Source organism: Sminthopsis crassicaudata, chromosome 1 (assembly GCF_048593235.1).
Source record: "Sminthopsis crassicaudata isolate SCR6 chromosome 1, ASM4859323v1, whole genome shotgun sequence".
NCBI lineage: Eukaryota > Metazoa > Chordata > Mammalia > Dasyuromorphia > Dasyuridae > Sminthopsis > Sminthopsis crassicaudata.
In genome coordinates, this window is record NC_133617.1 from 602825866 (window position 1) to 602849902 (window position 24037).

At 36.2% G+C, this 24037-nt stretch overlaps 1 protein-coding gene across 1 annotated transcript in view; it reads left to right on the forward strand.

The window, feature by feature from the left end:
- The window catches only part of SLCO3A1 (solute carrier organic anion transporter family member 3A1), a 340259-nt gene extending 316788 nt beyond the window's left edge, over positions 1–23471 (forward strand). The window contains exons 6-10 of the mRNA XM_074282483.1: positions 417–615; positions 3988–4126; positions 11021–11196; positions 15622–15686; positions 23002–23471. Coding sequence (XP_074138584.1) covers positions 417–615; positions 3988–4126; positions 11021–11196; positions 15622–15686; positions 23002–23381 — 959 coding nt within the window. The 3' untranslated portion in view covers positions 23382–23471. The remainder of the gene's footprint in view (positions 1–416; positions 616–3987; positions 4127–11020; positions 11197–15621; positions 15687–23001) is intronic.
- Positions 23472–24037: the final 566 nt, after the last annotated feature.

Consider the following 24037-nt stretch of genomic DNA (forward strand, 5'->3'; position numbering starts at 1 on the left):
TTTTTTAAAAAGATCCTTCAACTCTAAATCTATTATCCAATAATCTGTGCAGTCCAAATATTTAAGTATTGTGAGACTATCACCTCATGATATATCCTTATCCTTCCACTTGCACTTTTTTTAAGTTCATATAGTTGCTTGGTATTCTTTTGCCATGTGGTCTTCATTGTTCTCTGCATCAGTGTTGTCTTTGTGATTATGGCATCTAATCTAGTGCCATATAAGCACAAAAGCTAAAATAAGTTTGTTTAAATATTAAGAATGATGACACAAGATATTATTGAATACTTGCTGTGTTTTAAATGGATATTTTTTCAGTTTGAGTATTTGAATATTTATTTATGTAAATAAAATACTCTTGTTCTTCTAGTCTTAATTCATTTCTATTTCTAATCTTTTTCCTCCTTCTATTCTAGGGATGACTGCTATTCCATGTGCATGTCTGGGTATATTCTTAGGAGGTCTTCTTGTAAAGAAGCTAAGCCTGTCTGCTCTGGGAGCCATTCGGATGGCCATGCTAGTTAACCTGGTGTCTACAGCTTGTTATGTTTCCTTCCTTTTCCTGGGGTGTGACACAGGTCCTGTGGCTGGGGTTACTGTTCCCTATAGAAACGAGTAAGTACTATAAGAGACTGAGCAGATATGAAAGAATGAACGAAGGGATGAAAGAATGAATGAAAAAGCAACAAATAGAATTAATTATGTGCTTGGCATTGTGCTAGAAATATAAATACAAAAGCAGGACAGTCCCTGTCTTCAAAGTGCTTACTTTCTAATAGAGAATACACATAGAAGTGAATGCTGGCCAAGGAAGAAGGTTTTTGTCAGAGAATCTACTGGTATTATTGAAGCAATGTAGCAATATTTGGCACGCAGTCCCCCATCTTGTAATAGTGTAATGGTTTGCTTAAACCAATGATCTTTCCATTAATAGAGCAGCAGAGAAACAGCTATCTCCTGAGTGGGGTGATTATATAATACCTGTGAGTGTGGTTTCATAAGGTTATAGATTTAAAGCCATAAGGGAGCACAGAGACCTTTAAGTCCAACTCCCCTCATATGACATATAAGGAAACTAAGATTGAAACAAATTCACCAATTTGCACAGGGTTATACAGCTAGTAAGTATTTGAAGCAAGATTTGAACTTGAGTTTTCTTAACTCCAAACCCAGCACATTATCCACCAAGCCACTAATATCTCTTCTAAAATTATCAAAGGAAGGATCCATAAAACAAGTAAGTCTTTGATACCCTAGGGTCTTTTTCTTATATTATAGTTTGTCATTATCTTCAAAGCTTATAGCACAGATTTCACCAAATTCTGAAAAATACCAGAAATGATAAATAATTCTTATACTATCCATGTGATTTAACTTGCCTGGCCCTCAGTTTCTTCTGTGAGTTTATAAATCTATAAAATAAGGGATCTGGATTAGATGGTTTAAGAGATCACTCCCAGCTCTCAATCTATAGTTCCATCATTTAGAAAGGAGTGTCTTCATTTCTTAATGGCACTCCTATTCTTCTTTCTTCTCATTATCCTAAACCTTTGGACAGCTTTAGACTGATCATGTAAGAGAGAAATACAGGCAATACCATTACCATGTGTAGCACTTGGGACCCTTCCTATTCATGAGCCCTCAAGAAAATTCACAAATTCTAGTCATTCTGTGGGTCAAATCTTCTCCAAACGAATATTTCACAAGCCCTTACTAATGTGCTTTAACTAATCAGCCAGAGATTACATTTGATTTAACAAATCAAGTAAAATATTTAACAAATTAATAGTAGTTAAATTAATAACAGGACATTCCCACCATGAAACTGAAGCTCACTCTTTACAAATGCACAATCATTCTTGGTGTGAAGAATGGGAACAAATAAAGATAATACAAGAAGGGACTATGGGTAACCAAAACATATATGTGGAAAGATTATACCACTGATGGCAAAGAGCTGTCAATGTTATGGTACAGATTTTCTCTGCTCCTCACCAGGATCATTTATCCCCTTCAGCTGGGTTTCATCTATCCATCTATCTTCAGGACCACATAAGTCTCTACTGTGTTGGATGATATTCATTTATCATCCAGTTCTTTCCCCACCCACCTTTGGAGAAGGAAAGAAGGGAGAAGGGAGGTAATATGATCTAGAAATCTGTAAGTCTCTTTCCAGTATGAAAAGGACATTGCTCTATTTAGTCATCTCATTCATCTCCTTTTGGACCTCAACTAAAGCCTTCAGCTATGTTCATATAAAGAGGACTGTCCACTCTTTCTCCCTATCCTTTAGAAATACAGCTCTCTTCAATCAGTTTTTCAGCTAATAGGTAAGAAGCTCTTCTTGTCAGCCAAACATCTCATATCAGATACTCAACATAAAAAAACTCTCTCCTCTACTTTTTCCTTTGATTTTCTCATTTCAACTTTTATATGATTTATGGTCAAAATATAATTGCCCAGTCTTAAACAATTCCATAGTATAGTAGGCCTTCTGTTCCTTTATTGGTAGAAATATTTAGAGTGCTGAACAGAAAATTGGAATATTTGGTTTCAAGTCCATGACTTATTAGTTTTGTGACTTTGGGTAAATTATCTAACCTTTCTGAGCCTTGGTTTACTTATCTGTAAAACAGAAGTAATCTAATATGTTCAAGGCACTGCCCAGGATAGAAAATATTGGTCATGAAAACACTTGATAAGATATAAAAGTCTAAACATATAAAAAGTTGTTATATCTTCATTTCAACAAAGCCAAATTAATAGATTCTTTCTTTGGTCATATATGTGGAATCCCAAAGCTCAAAGAAGATATCTTGTTCCTGGAGTGAAACTATAAGATGAGACATTCTTTGCCCTGTCTAAGGCTACTCTAAAAGATATCAGAACAAGACAGAGGCATACTTGGCTATACAGGAACTCTAAGAACCGTCTCCTTCTTATTCCCAATCTTCCTCAAATGGCAGGTCCAAAGTGACATTTTCTTCATATGTTTTATAGTTGGTACTTAGAGGAGGGGGAACAGTATAACAGTATTTATAGACCAAGCCATGAGACTTTAGTTTGGATTATTGACTCTGTTTTGAATCCCTCCAAACAAATTTAAAGTTGACTTGTGGGTAGGAATAATACTACCTAAGTTTTTCTATATAAAATGTAATGGGGAGGATAAAATGAGAGATTTTTCTAGTTGGAACATTTAATAACCCCTCCTAACTCAGTATCTCTTTTCATTTGCTTTTCACTAGTAGAAAGAAAACAACCTTATAAGTTCTTAATAAAAATAAATAAAAATGAAAACCATCTTAAAGGATTACTTATCCCAAGGAAATTGTTGATTGTTGATCCACATCACATACTGACTGAGTTTCATTTATGTTTCTGCTATCCTAGGCAATGTGAGGATTACAGTGGTAGTATAAGACTTTGCCTTTTGCCTCACTAGGGGAAATGAAATTAGAACACACCAAATCATAATGAAACAGTACAAGGCAGTTTATAATCAAGTATTTGATGCACAGTTATGCAGTTCAGAGACAGAGAAATAAGTTTGGAAAGAAAGTAGGACCAGAGTTGAGACTTAAACTGATAGGATTTGTTAAACAGGGGAAAGGAAAGGATTTTCCTGCCTGAGGATCTAATATAAATCAAGACACAATATTAAGAATGATCAAAGAAAAGAGACCAAGCTGCCTAGGTTATGTATTTGGGGAAATCTTGAAAGATCAAACCTTAAGATGATATCAATTAAAGAAAGTAGTTAAGCTGAATTTTTCAAAAAATCTGTTTGAAGTGATTATATCTCCAATTATTTGTTATGCTGGTTCCAGTTCTTATTAATTGTGTAATCCTGGGCAAATTACTCACCTCTCTGAATAACAATGTTATATTCACCTTCTCATTGTTGTAAGAAAAATGTCCATAAATATTAAAATATTACATAAATTTGAGTTATTAATCTGAGTTATTTTCTATTTTCTCTTATAGCTCAGCACTTGGTGTAGCCTTGGATCCTTATTCTCCTTGCAATAATAACTGTGAATGCCAAACCGACTCTTTCACGCCAGTCTGTGGGGCAGATGGGATCACTTACCTGTCTGCTTGTTTTGCTGGATGCAACAGCACGGTATTTGTGACTTATTTATTCTCTGGATAGGGTGAAGGATCATGGATTAAGAGCTGCAGCTTAACCGGCAGCCTCTACCCAAGGTGATGGTTGACTGCTACAGGAAATAAAGAATCAATAGTTAGTAGCTTTCCCCCCTCTCTCCTACAACATGCTTTTCTCAATCTCATTTCTGCTTTGATTAGGAGACTCTAATAGTATATTGGAAGGACAGATGCCACTCAAGTTTGTTTACTAAGTGACTTTCACAGGACCAAATCAGGCTCCCAGATATGCCTAAATAATTTCATAATAACTGAAATAATTATCTCAGTAATCTAAGGATTAATTATTTCATAGGTTGGAGTATTCTCTCTATCCACATTGTTACCTTTATACATATTTATGGATTCCATTATCAGTTGCTCTGAGTGAAAAAATTACTGACTCAAGGGCATAATGATGAGCTTCTTCAACCTAACATAGGCTGGTTCACAGTGTTTAGCCCATTGTAGGCACTTATTAAATGTTTATTAATTTGTTGACTGGTCCATATCTTCAGATGACTGAGAAACAGTCTATCAATTGGCCCGTATTCAGAATGTTTCCAGAATGTTGTAAGAAGTATCAAATCTTCCATACTCTACTGTCATAACATTCAAGAATAGATTCACTTTCACATCATGATGAGGCACCAAAGTAGGACTTTAGCAAAGCAGATAATCAATGCCACTGTTATTATTCAAGGTAGAAGTCTTAGAGAACATTTATGCTCACTTAACTTTCCTTTTTTTTTCTTTGCTCCTGGATTCCCCACCTGTGTCTCCTTTTTGTTTCTTTGTTTGTTTGTTTTTGTATTTCTCTTGTATTTTTTCATTGACAACATCTGCATGTTTTATGTATAAGGACTAAAGAGAATGATGTAGGACAATAAAAATTGAGAAAGGGAGACCTATTCCTTCTTTTCAATGAACTAATTATTAAATGACTTGTCCCTTCTATCTTGTCACCTATCCACTTTGGATATAGGCAAAGTCTAGCAGTAATGCCAAGTGGCCATTAGTAAGAAACAAAGAAAATGGGAGTCATTCATCTTAATTTTCTGAAAATTAAGTTTTTCCTTCCTTTAATGTTTGGATTCTTGGCCTACTGCTGCTAACATTTTCAAAAAGTAAGATAAATCATTTTGGGTGAGGAGGAAGCTATTTTTCAAATAAGTTTATGAAGCAATTTCTCTGTGTGGATAAAAATGAATGGGCAAAAAGGATTGGGTTTTGGGAATAAGTAGAATGAAAACACCAGTTATTATTTTCTGTGACAACAATTTCATTAACATTTTAATATCAAAGAGTTATGTTGCAAATTAGTCTTTGTTATTGTCCTGTTGCAAGGATTAAATTGATTCAATATATGCTACTGTCCTGAGACTAAAATAGTGTCTATTTCAGAAAATTCAGTGACCAAAAAATTGTCTGAGAAAATACACTTCTCCTGATCTTGCATATACATAAAGTCTTATTAAATAAAAGCTTAACTGGGTCCGGTGGTTGCTTTCAGTTGCTGAAACAGCAAAGCAGTAGAATCCAATTATCCCTGATCTGCTTTGCCCTTCTTGATTTGTGAGACTGTATCATATTTCTGTTTCTCAGCTTACCGCTTAAATTTGTATTTCCATACTCCCCCCCAAAAAAAATTCTGCTTTTTAAACTTCATTTTTCTAAGGAATACACTATATTTTTATTCTTGGCGGAAAGATTAATGTAAAAAACACACAGTAAAGCAAAGAAATTATCACTCTCCAGGACAGGAGGGAAAAACTTCCTTCTGCTCCACTTGGATGCTTTTCTGACAAGATGAGGGACCTGAATACCTATCTCATATGGAACAAACACTTGAGTTGAGACTGTTAAGGGTTTAATTTTCACTCTTTTTCTAGTTTTTAAGTTCCCTTTTTACTTCAATCTTTAAGAAAAAGAAGTTTCCATGTATTACCCCCATAGAGTCTCTAATGAGTCTGAGTACCCAGCATTCAGACCCTTTGCCTTACAAGTATCTTGTTAGATCTCTTGATCTGATTTCAGATTATAACCAGTTAGGCCATGTTTAATAGTACTGCTCCCTTGAATGATTACAAGCAGCTGGATTTAGCTAGGGCATGTGCAAATTTCACTGTTAAGTACAATCAGATTTCTAGTCCTCCACATAGATACCATTTTCACCCACTGAGACTGGTGAAAACCACTTAAAATTTGATCAGCTGGGAAAAGACACTGTGTGAGACTGATTCTACATCTAGTAAAATCTAGTTTCCTCACACCCCATGTTTGGGCTTCATTTTGGACCCCATATGTGTTTTTTCTACTTGTCATCCCAAGTTTCTCAGGATTGTACTGTATTTAATAAAAGATTTTTCAGTACTTCTCATTGCATTTGACTGGGGAGCCTGTATAACTGACTACAAGTTACTTTTGTATATTTCCTTTGGCATTAATCTACTGTCCAGATTGTTTCCTTACATTTCACTCTGAGAAGTAATTATTCCAGCAGTAAGCATGTTAGCACTCTGCTGACTGCCTGTTGGAAGAAATATCCTTCTGATGTGCTGAATAGCTGGCTTAAAAAAAATAGAAGTAATTCTAACCACTGGTGGTATAGAGGAAAGTAACACAAATCCAATATGGCTGTTAGTGGTGTAATCAAGACGGGGTGGGATGTGTTTGGCTTATATTACTGGAAAAGGGTCACCTTATTGGATGTGACTTATTTAGAATCCATTTTCTTTAGTGTGATTCTTTTCCTTATAGTAGTGCCACTTGGGCCATTTAATTTATCAAGCTAGAGCATCCTTTAGAAAGAGAACAATTAAGACACTGTACAGTCCTTGGCATGTGATAGCCCTGACATGTAGCCAAATGGCCAGACCAAGCTAGATGTCTGTGATCATCCGGGTACCATCTTGTCACAAAAGCACTGTAATATTCTGAAACCAAGTTCTGTTGGCCCTTCAAATGCCTCTGCTGCATTTGGACATGGCTGATTTCACGTCTTCATTCTTCTCTCACTCCTTTTTCTAAACAGAGTAGCTACCATAAGTAATTAGTTTTCCTTTCTATTAGCAATGGTCTCTATCCTCCTTCTGCAGCAGATGGTTCAGTTCTTTTTTCAAAAACAGAATTCTCTCTCTGAATCTGGCATTATTAGTGTTACAGATATGTTGAGATTCTGCTACCATTTTAGGAAGATTCCTTCACCACCACCACTCCTCCCCCAAGCCATTATTCTTCAATCAGTGACCCTGCAAGTAAAGATGCAGACTATTTCTTTTTGCAGCTTTTCAATTTCCCCTTTGGCTTGAGGCATATGGGTTGCCAACCCAGCTCTTAGTGATGAGATTTCAGGGCTTTATACAGTAATACCAGCCTGGCTTAGACCAATCAAAAGTTGAGATTCTAAGCTGCAAAAAGACAATGATAAATGACAATAGAATTCTAAAGACACTACGATGAATTCTGGAAGAAGACATGAATAAAACTAATTGTTGATATCCAAAGTTATAAAAGAAAAAAGAAATAGCAAAAACAACCCAGTTTATTGTGGTGGTATCATTGGTCTATTTTGAGACCAATTATTAGAAGGTCAGCCACAAAGGATAAAGAACTCTGAAATAAAAGCAGATATTGGTACCAAGTTAATTAGTGGTTTGGTGGATTTCCATTCTAAAATACGTGTCTGTATCCACAAATGCCTAGTGAATGTCAGGAAAATGAGTACCCCAAAATTCAAGTAAACCTTTAATTTACAAAGAAAATCCTTCTGGTTTCAAATTTCTATAAGATGTTTTTATGTTTACATAGCATCACAAATTCCACAAATTCATCCTTAGAGAAAATTCATTTTTTTAACTTGGAAATCAATTTCATTTGTAAAATGAATAAGAATTAGGCTGTACAGCATTGATAAGAGAGAGAGAGAAAGAGAGAGAGAGAGAGAGAGAGAGAGAGAGAGAGAGAGAGAGAGAGAGAGAGAGAGTGTGTGTGTGTGTGTGTGTGTGTGTGTAGGGAGGGAAAGAGACACAAATAAGGGAGCTTCATTTGCCAGTGTTTTTGATTCATTTTTGGATGGTATTTTGCTCCTGTCATTTGAACTGTCAAAATAACAGCAGTTTGTTTTTTCTTTCATTTATCCATAAAAAATAAATCACAAAATTTCAAGGAGTAAGGGGTTTCTTGTTTTTTTTAACCCCAATTTATCATAGATTCCAATTTCTCTGTAACTGTATCACTACTGTTTTGTGTTTGTGATTGAAAGTGTTTCTCAGTTTAATTTAATGACAATGTGGAATAGGAGTACAATTCTCAGAGTACTCGTGTTTATTCTTTTATTGATTTCTTAACTGTTTCATATGAAACTAGCCATTTTTTCCAAATATTTTTTAAAATGTGCATTTTTTTCTGTTCTGTCTCATGGCTGAGTTCAGAGCTGTAAGGCATCTATGTGAACTCAGGACACTAAATCAAATCTTGCCACAATATTAGGCTTGCTGACATTTTACCTGGGGGTATCTTTAGGAGCACCCAGAGAATGTTAAATTCTCAAGTCCCTTAAAAGGCACATTGGCTTGTTTTCCAAGGACCCCTTTATCCAGTTAAGGGTAAGGCAGAAAGTTGGCAAGTCATATTCAGGAAGAGAATTTTCTTTTTGTGACTCATAATTCAGACTTTCAGAAGGAGAATAGAAATAAAGGTGAAGATGAAATGTACTTGAGATACAAGTGAAGAAGTATTAGGGAGTCTTACTAAATATATTCTCCAAAAGTTCAAACTTTTTTATTTAAAGAAATGATCTAATATCAGTCTATTCTCTCTTCTGTATTTATTAGAGCTTTTCTCCTAGTTCTGTGACCAGGGATGAATGACTTATCTCTCTAAGTCTCAGGCAACTTTTTGTTATATATACCAAGAGTTCTTAACATTTTGGTGGGTCGTGGACCCTTTGCTAGTCTGATGAAATATACAGATCCTTTTTCAAAATGATGTTTTTAAATGCATAAGATAAAATACTTAGTATTGCAGAGAATAACAGATCCATTGAAACATAGTTTCTAAAATGTTGTTTTGAAATAAAAACAAGTTTAGACCCTTGCTGAGTTGTAGACAATTCAATCTACTTTCATGGAAGGAGTTTCAACCGCACTAAGTTCCCATATCAACTAAATTACAAGCCTGTGGGATATTGATGATGTAATTCTCCAAGGATACTTGCATCATAAACTTTATCTTCAAATGATGAAAGGCTTTATCTTAGTGAAGAAATGTCAAACTTCCTGGAATCTAGTGGAGATGACATTTGAGGGGAAGGGAAGATCTTCACTGGCTCTTACAATCACAGCATGAGGATAGCTGTTTATCAAAAAGAGACAATCCTATATGTAGTTTCTATTGGAAAGCTTTATTGTAGTTGTTTTGTCCTTCATTCTCTAAGAGGACCATGACATCAGGGATGTGATGCCATGATATGCAAGTGAATTAGATTTAAATGAGGGAGGTCTGTGCAAGATGAGCTGCCTCATTTTCTGCTCCAAATCCATCTAAGACTAGTGACCCAGATATATATGAGGACCACTAGAGCTGGCCCTGGATGCAATGGCAAACCTTGACCTTTTTAAGGTAGAGTCTCCAACAGGTGTATTTGACTGATGCTGCACTCATTTAGTGATTATGGATGGGTAACAATTGAGGCAAAGAATTTCCTCTTTCACCTAATTAAAAAAGAAAATCTAAATAAATAAATCTGGGAGGAGATAAGGAAAAAGAGAAAGATTAAGAAGCAAAATAGTAAAGAAAAGACAAAAAAAAAAAAAAACAGGAATTTTTAAAGCAGAAGATTTATTTTTAACTTCAAGAGAGTTTGAGTGGTACTTACTATATAATTCTGACCCAAAAGTCAATTCCTCCTTAAGACAAGTAATGAATTATTTAGGATTTTTTTTTTTCATTTTGTATTCATTAGCAGTTTGTGTATTGCTATTGTAATGCCTTAATTGGCCTAACATTCAACACTGCTCCCTCCCTCATTGTCCCTGCCCAACCTTCAGCCATCAGAAATTCCAGGAGGCTAAGTAAAAACCTCTACCACTGGAAAACAAAAGCAATTTGACTTGAATCCTCCTAAAGAGATCAAATAGAATTTAGCCATTTTTATTTCTTCTGATCATATATTGATAAATCTTCTCTTATTTGGCCACAGCTTCATTCTTCACAACCCTTTCAAGTTATTTGATATCCTTAGTCCTTTTCATTTTCCTGAAATATACTAGGGAATTTTTCCCATTGCCACCAATGTTTCTATGACCTTCCCTTTGATTTTAGTTCAGTCACTTTGATTCTTGGCTTGCGAAAGACAGTAACTTCACACATGGCATTATGATTCCTTTTGTTCAAGGTACCAAATTAGTCAATGAACCAGGAACAATGTGCAGGTTACAGATTTACCCCTTTTAGTATGCCCTAGTGTAATTATAACTGCATGGGAGAAAGGACAAATTGGCAAATGATTATCATGTTAATTTGGCAGTGTTTTATCATAATGTGGAAATACGATTTCCTTTTTTGATTGTATAGGAAAGAGTCTAATTTGGGGGTCATTTGTCTGCTCTATAATTTATTGAGGAATACTTAAACACAGAAAATGAAATGTGTAGGAGGGGGGGGGGAAAGCTTTCCTCCCCATAAATATCCTTTTTGTCTGTGTATGTGTTTTGAAGGCACTTGGTAAAAGCTAACTAATTTATTTAGGCCTGATTAATGGAACATCACAGAATGCATAATTAGGAGTTGACAGCTTCACCTGATAGGTGGCTTTTGATATGGAAAATTGAAACCTCCCGTTTAAACTATGGACATACTTTTCTTTCAGAATCTCACTGGCTGTGCCTGTCTCGCATCTGTCCCTTCTGAAAATGCAACCGTAGTTCCTGGAAAATGCCCCAGCCCTGGTTGCCAAGAGGCCTTCCTTACATTCCTCTGTGTGATGTGTGTCTGCAGCATGATAGGAGCAATGGCTCAGACTCCATCTGTGATCATTCTCATCAGGTAAGAGCTAGGCCAGATATTCCATGGCCTTCAATCTAGTGGCCATTCTCATCGCCATTTATTTGGTTTGGGTTTTCTTTGTTTTTTTTTTTTTTTTTTTTTCTGTGACTGAACTTTAGCGAATACCACTTTCAACAACTTTCCTTCAATTCTACTGAAATTTAACAACTGGAAAACTTTTAAAAGTGTCACTAATTGGGTGGGGTAAGGTCAGTAGCTATTAATCCACTTCTCAATCAACAAATACCATTCTTATTTAATAAGGACTTTTGAGAACAATATTCCAAATAGAGAAGCAATAGTGACTCAGTCATACTTAGAGACATCATAGAGAACAATTATTGTTAAGTGGAGTCCAAATCTTCCTAATCTCAGTCAGGGGTTTTTTGGGGTTTTTTGTTTGTTTGTTTGTTTTTGTTTTGTTTTGTTTTGTTTTGTTTTGTTTTGTTTGTTTTGGCAAAAATACTGGAATAGTTTGCTATTTCCTTCTCCAGCTTGTTTTACAGATGAAGAAACTGAGGCAAACAGGTTAAGTTATTTTCCTAGAATCATACAATTAGTGTCTAAGGTTAGACAGGAAGAAGCCATGTACCCTTTCCTCTGCACCATTTAGCTTCTTGATAAAAATGCTGCTCACTAAAAAAGGCATTCCACAGGTAAGATAAACAGAAGGAGAAAGGCATTCTCATGAAGATCATGGCTTGTCAGGATTGGTACTCAAAGGAGAATACTCATCTCAAAGATGGTCCCAACATAACTTTGTGTTCTCACAAGAGTCAGAAAGGAAGAATTTAAGGAACTTTCCCACTGTGATCATAGATCTGGATTTGTAATCCAAAGATGATGGGAACCAGGCCCAAGCATGCTTATGATTACTTCTTTTCCTTATATTTCATTCATTTTTAACAAACATTTATTAAGTAATTAGGTAGGATCTTTATGTTGTGATTAAAATTAAAGCCTGACCACCCTCTTTTTGGTGGCTGGAGGCTGGAAGCTGGGTAGATGGCCATCAATTGGAGATTGGCTGAATAAATTGTGGTATATGAATATTATGGAATATTATTGCTTTGTAAGAAATGACCAACAGGATGATTTCAGAAAAGCCTGGAGAGACTTACATGAACTGATGCTGATGAAATGTGCAGGATCAGGAGATCATTATATACTTTAACAACAATACCATATGATGATCAATTCTGATGGACGTCGCCATCTTCAACAATGAGATGAACCAAATCAGTTCTAATAGAGCAGTAATGAACTGAACCAGCTACACCCAGTGAAAGAACTCTGGGAGATAACTATGAACCACTACATAGAATTCCCAATCACTCTATTTTTATCCACCTGCATTTTGGATTTCCTTCACAGCCTAATTGTACACTATTTCAAAGTCTGATTCTTTTTATGCAGCAAAACAACTGTTTGGACATGTATACATATATTGTACTTAATTTATACTTTAACATATTTAACATGTATTAGTCAACCTGCCATCTGGGGGGTGGGGGGAGGAGGGGAAAAATTAGAACAAAAGGTTTGGCAATTGGCAATGTTATAAAATTACCCATGCATATATCTGGTAAATAAAAACTATTATAAAAAAATTAAAGCCTGAGCTTTAGTAGGTAGTTAGGAATGGAGAATAATAGTATCATAATTCTAGAATTAGAAGACATCTCAAAAGTGATCTAGTACAACTTCATTTTTCCAGATGAGGACATAAGACCTGAAATAGTGAAGTGATTGGAATACTAAGTCCCTTTGTGCCAGATACAGATTTTGAACTCAGATTTTTGATTCCAGATCCTGTGATTATTTCCACTAGAGCATCATTAAGTTTTTACTGGAACTTTTAAACTGGAGTGGAGCATAAAAAGAAGATGGTTGAAAAAGAGAAAAAAAAACTTATCAGAAAGGAAAATTAACCAAAACTGTAAATGCAGGTCTCAAAGATAGGACATACAAATTATAAATTATATGCTTTTTTCCTCTCTAAATAAATTTCTTTCACTATTGTTTCAGTGCTTCAGTTTTATGCCTGAATTTCTGTTTTTATGTCATGCACCTTGGGAAATGATTTTAGGAAATAATTGTAAAATCTGGTTTTTGGCAGGGAGGGAAAGCAGGATTTGGGCCAATAAGGCCTACTTCCCTTCCTTATAAGGAAACAGGAAAATAAGAAAAACTCATTTCATGAAACAAGTTTCTCCCATCTATAAGACCCAACTTATGCAACCACCTCCCCCAAATACTCTGAGCATCTCCCAATCTCTGCCTCCCCCAACCTCCAAATTAGGAAAAAATGAAATTCAGGACCCTGGGATCAAAAGATTGATTCGGGAATTAAACATAGACAGTGTTGAAATTCAAATCACTTTACAGGCACAGTTTGACAAGAACCTCTTGAAAATGTTCTGGAAATATTAGATTCCCTTTTTTTAAAAAAGGCAACAGATGGACTGAATGACCTAAGCTTAGGCTTTTCCAATTCAAATAATTCCAGGCTTCACAAATGCCTGCTGGAGGTATTTTCACAATAGGCATATGGATAAAGGAGTCTGGGGGAGAGGGAGAGAGAGACTTTATTCGATCGAGCTCCCAAGTTCTATTTCCAGTCACAGATATTCAAGGCAGGCAAAAAACACACTCTGCCATCTGTAGATAGGTACAGTATATACTCTATACCTTGCATTGCCCAGGATGTAAACCACTCCTATACTACCAATAGCAACATCTCTCAGCAAGGCACTGAGAAAGTTTGAAGAGTAGGCTGGTGCTTTCAATAACAATCATTTGAACAAGTCCCTGTATTGGTCCATAACTGAGTCTTCAATGAATCTTCCCCAGAAATATCTATCTCACAGGTAGACATCAAATGAAATACCTGTTAGTGTCTTATTCATTTTTCTTCTTTGTGTTTATAGTATTTGAAAAGAAATTATAATGTAAACTATAATTGGTAGAGATAGAGCTGTTTTTCTTAGCACTTGCCTTTTTCTCTGTAACTGCTTCATAGATTAGGAGCTACACTTGTTATTTCATTAATAGAAGGAAATCCCAGAAGGTCAGCACTTCAGATGTGAAGTGACTTGTCCTGGATCACACAGTCAGTTTCAATCAGAGGCTGAATTTGAACCAAAGCCTCAGAGCTTAAAGGCCAGCTCTTTAGTCATTAATTTACATTGCCTTTTGTGGCTACTACAAAAATTAAATTTTTTGTAATTCAGATGTGTTCCCAGCTTTGAAAGTCATAGGGCAAATTCCTACCCAAGAATGCCAGGATCTAAAGCAGAGTCATCAGTACAGGATTATTGAGTCTAAATTACCTGAAGGCCAAATACTCTATCTGATTTAACCAAATCCTACAATGAATATTAATAGTTACAGATGTATTTAGAGATGGAAGGAAATTTTCATTAAAAATTTTTACTGAGTTTTCAAGTTTTCATTGGAAAAAGATAAAAGATCAGGACAAAGTCTTTTAGAACCACATTCTATTACTTTTTCCTTGGTGATGTCTCATAATAAGCATATTGATGTCACCACCTAAGAGACTTTTAAGAGACTAACAATTATTAAAGGACAATGTTGAGTCCTTTTAAAATATTGCTCAAGCCAATTAGTTGATAGTATGTTATAAATACTGACCTTTTGTTCACCAACTTTTGCAACTTATTAAAAAGTTCTTTTTGATAAGATAAAAAACTTCTTCACCACTTCCACTGCCACCCGTCATCACCATCACTACCACCATCATTTATACAGTTATCTCACAAGGCAAGGCAGAACTGATTATACCCCATTTGAAAGATGGAGAAACTGAGGCCCAAATAAACAGACTCTTTGAAGGTGACAGACACAGATAGTAAGCAGTCAACATGGCACTAGGGTCCAGGTCTTGTGATTCCTCTTTTACTTCCACTTCTAATGTGGTTTATACAACAATAAAACCAAAATATGACAAATTGTTCATTTACCTGCAAAGTCTCTTCAGTTTTAATAGTTCAGTCTGCTTTCCTATAAAGCTTAATGGGAAAGATGTTCCCAAATAGTGTTATTTTTGGTACATAATGCCCCACCAACTAGAAATGCCTCTCTGACTGAACATATGCAGAGTTTCTCTAAATGAAAATTGAGTGGGAAAGAATTTGCATTTCTTAACTTTGAATGACAAGATTAGCTGCTGTTATTAAGGACACCGTTAAATTCCTGAACTTATCATGTAGCTGCAGTCATAGTTATTATTCAGACTCTAGGCAGGGAAAGTTAAAAAAAATAATAATAATAATAAATAGACTATTAATGATTTTCTGGGGAACTATTGTGATTGACAGCAGTGCACAACTATGGAGTCTGTTAATTTAAAATGGTGTGATCAGAATCTGTTCTTTTTTTTCCCCTTCATCTCTTTCTATTTAGGACAGTCAGCCCTGAACTCAAGTCTTATGCTTTGGGGGTTCTATTCCTGCTCCTTCGTTTGCTGGGTAGGTATAAATCTGCATTCCCTTCGTTTTTTAATTAAATGCTTATTTTCAAACAAATCAATCTTCATAAAGTATATTGTTCATTAGTTTTTTCTCTGTGTAATTTAATTCCTATTTACCAGTGTTCTCCCACAACATAGACTGTGTGACTGGAGACTAGACTTAGAGATTGGACACATTTGATTCCCTCCCTGACTACCCCAAAATTTTCATTCACTTAGAGGAGGGAGGATTCCCAGATTAATAAATCCCATCTTCTCTGCTATCCTTTTACCTTCCTTGTGCAAAAGGGACAAAAGAAAGCAACCTTCCAATTTATGACATACATTATTAAAATGCAAGCAACTTGTGAAATGATTTGTTTAGGGGTCTTCCAGTTGAGAGAGGTAGTCCCTGTTACATTCTTGCACGAATGGAAACTTTGCATCCTTCTTAATTTCCCAAATCAGAATTCTCTACTTTTGGTTCTTCACCAAGGATTTCTGGTAGGTTTAATGCTTTATATAAGCTTTCTGTCCAACTATTGCCTATCTCAGAGAACCATAGGCTTTCCAAAACTAGAAAGGACCTTAAAAATCTTCTGGTCCAACTCCCTAATTTTTTTCAAGTAAAAAAACTGAAACAGGAAAGTTAAATCATTTGCACAGTTAGAGCTACCCACAATTACACAGCTTCTTAATGTCAGTGCTAATACAAAAAACTGTCTCCTAATGACTCCTCCAGTGTTTTTTCCACCACATCCCAGCTGCCTTATATAAACTCTTTTGTCAAATATCAGGATTGGGCCAAATCCAAAGAATCTATGACCTTTCATGCTTGAGTAAGAGGCAAACAGTTTGCTTTGATGGATTTTCTTTTTTTCTTTTAATTGGAATATTAATGGAAAGGTACATATAGAGCTAGGGATAGCTTTTAAATGTTTTTCTGAAACTTCATTGGATTTCTCCCTTTTGTTTCCATGGGTGTGTAGGGAAGGGGAGGAAGGAAGGGTCAAAATCACAGCAAAGTTTATGAAAAAGTTCTTAGTATTAGAAAGAACAGTTCATGTGTGAAGGAAAACTTTGGAGCAAATAAAAACTATATTATATTTAAAATAAATAAATAAATAAAATAAAAAATATCTTAAACAGCACCCAATTTCCTTCTACCCAACTGCTTGTGTCCCCCATTTCTTCAGAAATTTTTGGACTAAATGACCTCTAATTTCCTTTCCACCTATAATATTTTACTACTTCTTGACTTTGTGTAGGAACTATTGTAGTCTATAGAATTGTTTTAGGATACAGGTCATCCTGACAGGTGGTGTAAAATACTAAACCCATTATAAGGCCATGTGATTTTTATGTCATACAGTGAACATATTTTTAAAGAATTTCTGAGAAATTAGCTCAATTTGCAGGAAATATAGACTAAGAAGAGTTAAATGTTTGAGAAAATATAAATTGTTATTTTTATTCTTATTATAACTTAGGGCCTTCACTGTCTATGTCTGCTTGAGAAGTTAATTATCCATGCATCTGCATCAACTATCTAACTTGCCCCTAAACCTTTACTTTTGGCCTAATTGTATTTGTTCTTAGAATAAGATCTATTAAACCCTGTTAATGATGTTAGATAACTAAGAAAAAGGAGAATTTCAGAGAGAAGGACCCTCAATTAAGAAAAAAAAAATTTTCTCTCTTCAAAGAAAAATTTGTTTCTTTACTAAAATTAAATTATCCCATTTCCATGCTTTGTATGTTGTCCTCTCTACTTCTACCTTCTACCATTTAGAATTCCTAATTTCTTTCATGGATCAACTTAAGTACTAATTTCTACTGGAGGCTTTTCCTGACCTTTCACTCCAAAGACTTGAATTTGTCCTTCCTCTTCCTTTTATATTCTCATAGATTTAACGCATACTTTCCCAGGTAAAATGTAAACTCTCTGAAGACAGTCTATTTCATTTTTGTCTTTGTAACAACAGCACCTAACAGGGCCTTGTATATAGTAACCCCATAATAAAAGTTTGTTGACAGATTGATTTTTTTAGTTGCTGAGGTATAATATAGTTTAAATTGAGCTGAAGATGCAATTAACAAAGCTAACCCATGAAAGGGTTCTCTGGTCCATGGTTTAATGCTGATATATCTTATTTTCATTTACTTAGTCTTCTCCCCAAACTCAACTTCCCACCAACAATTGTATTTGTGGCCTTATGTGGTAACCTGCACAGTGAAGACAGAGAGAGAGAGAGAGAGAGAGAGAGAGAGAGAGAGAGAGAGAGAGAGAGAGAGAGAGAGAGAGAGAGACAGAGACAGAGAGACAGAGACAGAGAGAGAGAGAGAGAGAGAGAGAGAGAGAGAGAGAGAGAGAGAGAGAGAGAGAGAGAGAGAGAGAGAGAGAGAGAGAGGAGCAAGGAGAGAGAGGGGAGGGGAGAGAGGGAGACAAGAAGGAAGGATGGAGGAAGGGAAGGAGGGAGGAGAGAGAGAGGGAAAGAAAAAAAAGAAAAAATAAATAGAGGGATAGATAATTTTTAAAACATTATTGTGCAATAGTGGAAAGTGCATTTGAGCACAAAAAAAGGAGTTCATTTCTCAACTAAACCACCTGTTAATCATGTAGCATCAGGCACATAATAACTTAATCTTCCATGAGCCTTCTTTTTCTCATCTGTAAAATGAAGAAAAAAATAATAGCTCTGTCCACCTCTAAGTACTGTCAAATGAGATAATGTGCTCTGAAAACCATAAAACATTATACACATGTAAGGCATGGGCTTATTTCATCAGCAAGAATCATTGCTCTCTGCCTAGAAGCAAAAAGATACTCAGTCATGATTACTTTGGTCAAAAAATACTCTGGGGAAATATTACATTTGAATCGGGCCTCTTGATTTTCTGTTCCTGATGACTCGATATCCATGCATCTAGGAATTAGTTTTTTGGTGTTTTTGTTTTGTTTGTTTTTTAACACCATCTTTTTCCATTGTAATTAGCTCTAGAAGCATAGTATATTCAAGGCAGAAAATTATCTAATCTAATTATTCATTTAACATATGAGGAAATGGAGGCCCAGAGAGGTGAAATTACTTTGCCAAGGTTACCCAGCTACTTAAGAACAGATTTGGGACTCCTTCATTGATGCTTAACTTGTACCAACAATAGATTTCAACTAACTAATTGTGTCTCTCTTGCAAAGTTCCCTCATTACCAGTGGTATGGATTTGTGAGATGTGTCTGGTTAGATTTAAGAATATAGTCTGTAACCATGAAATGCAGAAAACAAATCCTAACTAATGTATATAATTTCATTAATACCAAATCTACATTCAGGGATAACTACAGGGAGATTTTAGTATGGTAATTAAAAATTGAGATCATTTTTACACAGCACAGATCTCATACACACACATATATACACACACCATGTCGCATGTTAAAAGCTTAATAAGTGCCTTTTGAAATTAAAAAACATATTAGTTGTAGATTGGAATTTGCCAATATACCTCAAAATTAAGTATCTTCCTTGATGCTGGGAGAATAGGAAACCTCACTAATTACTTAAGAAGGATATGCACTCAGGCGTCACCGATCTGTAGCATGTGCTGGTTACATCAGTAGTCCTGACAGCATGAATACAGAATCCTGTAAGCTTGGCAGGTGAACAGGAGAGAAATGGGTGTCTTTTCAAATGTAAATGTCAATGTAATTTTCAGACTCCATATCTATTCTGTAAATGATTTTGAATTTATTTTTCTTACAAAAGCCTTTCAGTTCAGCTGAAAGTTTAGGCTTAAGAACATAAATAGGCACAGCCCTTTCAACCAGTGGAGTACATTAAATAGCCAAGGTAGGAAACCTGGTATAGTCTAAGTTAATGGATTTTCAGGAAAACAGAGACAATTTCCTTAAACAGGGCTGCAATTTCTGCAGTGAAATACATATAGCAGCAATTTGGACTCTGCTGTAATAAGAGGCAAGATTTAATCCTTTTAATATTCACTGTAATAACATGTAACTGGAGTGTGCCCTTGTAGCATTCCCCCCAATGTATTTGTCTCCAGTAAGAGAGCCGCTGTGATAGAATGATATTTAATGCCTACTTATTACAAAAACCTCATGGCATATGCTTAGAGGGGGGGAATCTCAAGTGACCCCACAGGAGTTATGGGAAAGGCAGAAGAAGGAAAGAAAAGAGCAGTTATAATAAGCTCTAGTGGAGTGATTCTGTTCCTACTACCCAAAGCTCTCAAAGGAGATGTTATATCTCTATTCTACTCCTTTGTTCCTTCCCCCATAGTAACAGAGGGCATAGCCAGGGCACAGAAGATAGGAACAGAATGCAGCTCATCCAGTTTGCCTATTTTCCATCATCTAGCTTCTTTCCAAGCTTAGGGCTCTCCAGCATCACCACCTCTACCCATAATCAATTCAAACCTAATTCAACAGATATGTATTAAACTGCTACTAAATGGAAGGCATTGCATTATCTGCTAAGGATACAAAAGCAAAAATAAGCAATACCAAACCCTGAGGAACCCTCAGGTTGGAGCAGGTCATCCACCTGGTGTCCAGCAATAGCTGAGGGCTGAGGGGTTGGGGAGAGGAAGGAAGCCAGCAGCCCATCCTTCTCTTGGCTTCCTCTCGCCACCACCCATCTCCCTTCTCAACTCTCCCACATACAGCTTAGCCCTTGTCTCTGTCTCTCCAGGGAGGGCCCTGCAGCACAGCCCCTTTCCCTTCAGGGGGTGAAGGGAACCTTTCTCTCTTCTTACCTCTAGAAGGTGTCTTCAAGCAACATGTAATCTGGGTACAAGCAAGTAAATGCAAATAAATAAATAAATAAATAAAGAGGGACAAAAATACTTATATCTGAGAGGATCAGGAAAGGGTATAAATTTAATATTATTGAATTTATTATTGAATATCAGTATTCAATAAAGCCATGGATTTTGTGACAAAGGAGTGTACTGAGACTTGGAAGACCATTATGCAAAATAGTAAATGGAATATTATTTGTGAGGAAGAACTAGTAAGTTTATGTAACTGGAATAGAAAAGATAAATTAAAAATATTTGACTAGGGGACTGACATGGCCAGCTCTGTGTTTTAGGAATATCAAACTGGAAACTCTGTGGAGGTAAATTGGACAAGGGAGAAACTGGAAGGAGAGATATGGTTTAAGAATCTATTGTTGTAATTAAGACAAAAAGCAATTAAGATACTAATTAAGGTAGTGGTCATATGATTGAAGAGAAGGAAACATACTAGAGATATTATGGAATTGGGGTCAACAGGAATTGGCAATCAATTAAATATAGAAGTTGAGAGACATTGACTTTAAGGATGGTATTCCCTTCAAAAAGAATATAGAATAATTTGGGGGGAGTGAGATCTTTTTTAAATATATAATTGGAGGTTTGAGGGGCTATCTAGAAATAGTGATCCATAATCAAGCAGTTGGTAATGTGGAACTAGAATTTAGAAGAGATATATAGGAATGGATTAGGGATGGATACACAGATTTTGAAGTACATTGAGAAAATCACTGAACTCAGGGTTGTTGATGATATCACCAAGGAACCAAAGTATAAGAAGGGGTGAAAAGAGGCCTCAGAACTAAGCCTTGTCAGATAGCTAAACTTAGGAGACAGGAGGAGAATGAGCTTGTGATTGAAGCTAAAATGCAATAGAATGATCAAAGGAAAAAGTAAAAGGAAAATCAAGAGAAAGTAGTATCAATGAAATCTAGGAGGGCAAGTATACCCAGATTAAAAAAAGAGAAATAGTGATTAAGAGTGTCTAAAGCCTAAGAGTTATCAAGTAGAAGGAGGATTAAGATAAAGCCATTGATTTATAAATTAGATAATACAGTTTAGGTCAAATGATCTGGTTGGAAGAGAGGATGCTTCTGCTTGAAGAGTGACTAAGAAGTGAGGAAATGGATGCAAAGATTACAGGTGACCCCTTTCTAAGAAATTCAGCTGTGGAAAAGAGAATAAGAAGGATGGGGAATATCCTGAATTGAATGGCAGTAGCCAGTGAAGGCATGTTCCTTGACAGTAGGTATGGTTCTATTCTTTTTATTTGTATCCAAATTAGAATTGTGTCTGGACACACATATATGTGTTTAATAAATGCTTGTTGATTACTAATGGGGAGAACTAATTGATCAATCAATGATTGATTGACACATTTGTATGTGGATAGGAAAGGAATAGGTGGATAAAGAAAGGTTAAAAATGAGAGACATTGATTAGGGAGATAAACTTCCAGAGAAGATAAGAAAAGATACTATTAAAAACACCAATGGAAAGGTCAGCCTTAGCAAAGAGAAGTACCACTTCTTTGAGAAAGATTGGATCAAAGGAAAGAATAGTTTGCAATGCAGGATTCCTGATGTATTTCTAAAGTTGTTATACTTAAAATACAATTCTGTCTACTTAACTTTAATTTACACATATATAAAACTAGGAAACCTATACTTCCAATATCCTCCCCAAACAAACTTCTTGGCAGATGGCTATTTATAAATAACTCAACTCTATCTCCCCACTTCCCAATGTTCATAAGCAATGGATTGACCACAGGGTAAGCAACAGGAGGAAAACCATAGGGCCTAAATATGCCACTGGATGGATTTAACTCCTCCTGGTTCTCCAGAGGAATAGACTCACTTAGCAATACCACCTACCCCATGCACCATGCCTAATTTAAATCAGTCTGGATTTATATTTCTTTGCCAAGAAGACACTGGCAGAGCCACTATGTATGTGGTAAATAGCTATCATGGCCCTTCTCTGAGCTGGGTAGGTTTCAGTAGTCATCAAAGTAGTTATCCTGAAAGACGGTAGAAAGTCTTAAGACTATTAGGAATGGAAAGGATACCATGAATTTAAGATTTTTATTTCTGAAAATAGCCTAGCCTTGAAGCAGCAAAGATGAAGCAGGTTAGGCAGGATTTCAAACTTGGACATTTATTAAATCCCAGTGTTTCAGAGGTTTAATGAGGCTTTCCAATAGAACTACTTTTTCAGGGTCCTTGATTGTGGTAACAAGCTTCTGAAAAGGGAGCGCTAAGGGGGGGAGTACTGACAGCATCTTGACTGCAGGCCCTTGGGAGTTCTGCTAACCCAATTAAAATTGGTAAGAAAGCACCTTTCCTGCCCCACCTTGAGCCCTTAGATTTAATGCTGACCAGTGAGGGGGGAAAAAAAGCTATTCCCTTCATTAACCCACAAGTAGATGGATGACTTTGAAAGCTCCCTGAAAAAATGGACGTTGGAGAGCAAACCAACATAGACGAGTCCTAAGTGTCTTTTTTCCTCTTGCAGGCTTCATCCCTCCTCCATTGATCTTCGGAGCAGGCATTGACTCCACCTGCCTGTTCTGGAGTACCTTCTGTGGTGAACAGGGTGCCTGTGCCCTCTATGACAACGTGGTGTACAGATACCTGTACGTCAGCATCGCAATTGCCCTCAAGTCTTTCGCATTCATCCTTTACACAACAACGTGGCAGTGCCTGAGGAAAAACTATAAACGATACATCAAAAACCACGAGGGTGGGCTCAGCACGAGTGAGTTCTTTGCCTCTACTCTGACCCTAGACAATCTAGGGAGGGACCCTGTGGCCCCAAACCAGTCACATAGGACAAAATTTATCTATAACCTGGAAGATCACGAGTGGTGTGAAAATATGGAATCTGTTTTATAGTGACTAAGGAAGGACAAACTATATTAGTAATCAAAGGGTCCTTTTTCTTAAAAAAATTTAAAATAAAGTTTTAAAAAATGGAAACATACACACACAACAACAACAACCATTTTTGTCCTTTTCTCAAAATCATAGCCAGACAGGATTCAAAATAATGAGCTATATGGGATCATGCACTTGACATTCTTCGGGAGCAAGGCAGGAAATGCCATCAGGTCTTGGTGGCAATCCTTTGAAGGTTCAAATGTGGTCTCTAGAAATGCCATCAGCTCCAAGCAACAGGGAATGATGGTGGCCAGTTCAGCAAATGGACATTTTTGGACATAAAAATCTATCATCCTATTAAAAAAAAAAAAAAGTTGACAATATTTCCAAGATAAGCACTAGTGACACTCTTTGCCACCTCCTCCTTCAATACGGGCAGGGAGGGAGCAAGAGAAGAGGGGTGGGAAGATCTGCTCCCCTCTAACCTTTGCAATATGGGTCACTGTGTAGACAATTCAACTAGTCTGCATGTTGTTCCAGGCCTCAGAGTTCTCTCAGTGATGTTATTGGGTGATCCGTGCTGGAGTCAATAAATGACACCCCTCACCAGCCGTATTTTCCATGTTCAAAAGGTAGAAAACTGAGAGAGGGAGGGGGGAGTGGAGCATGTA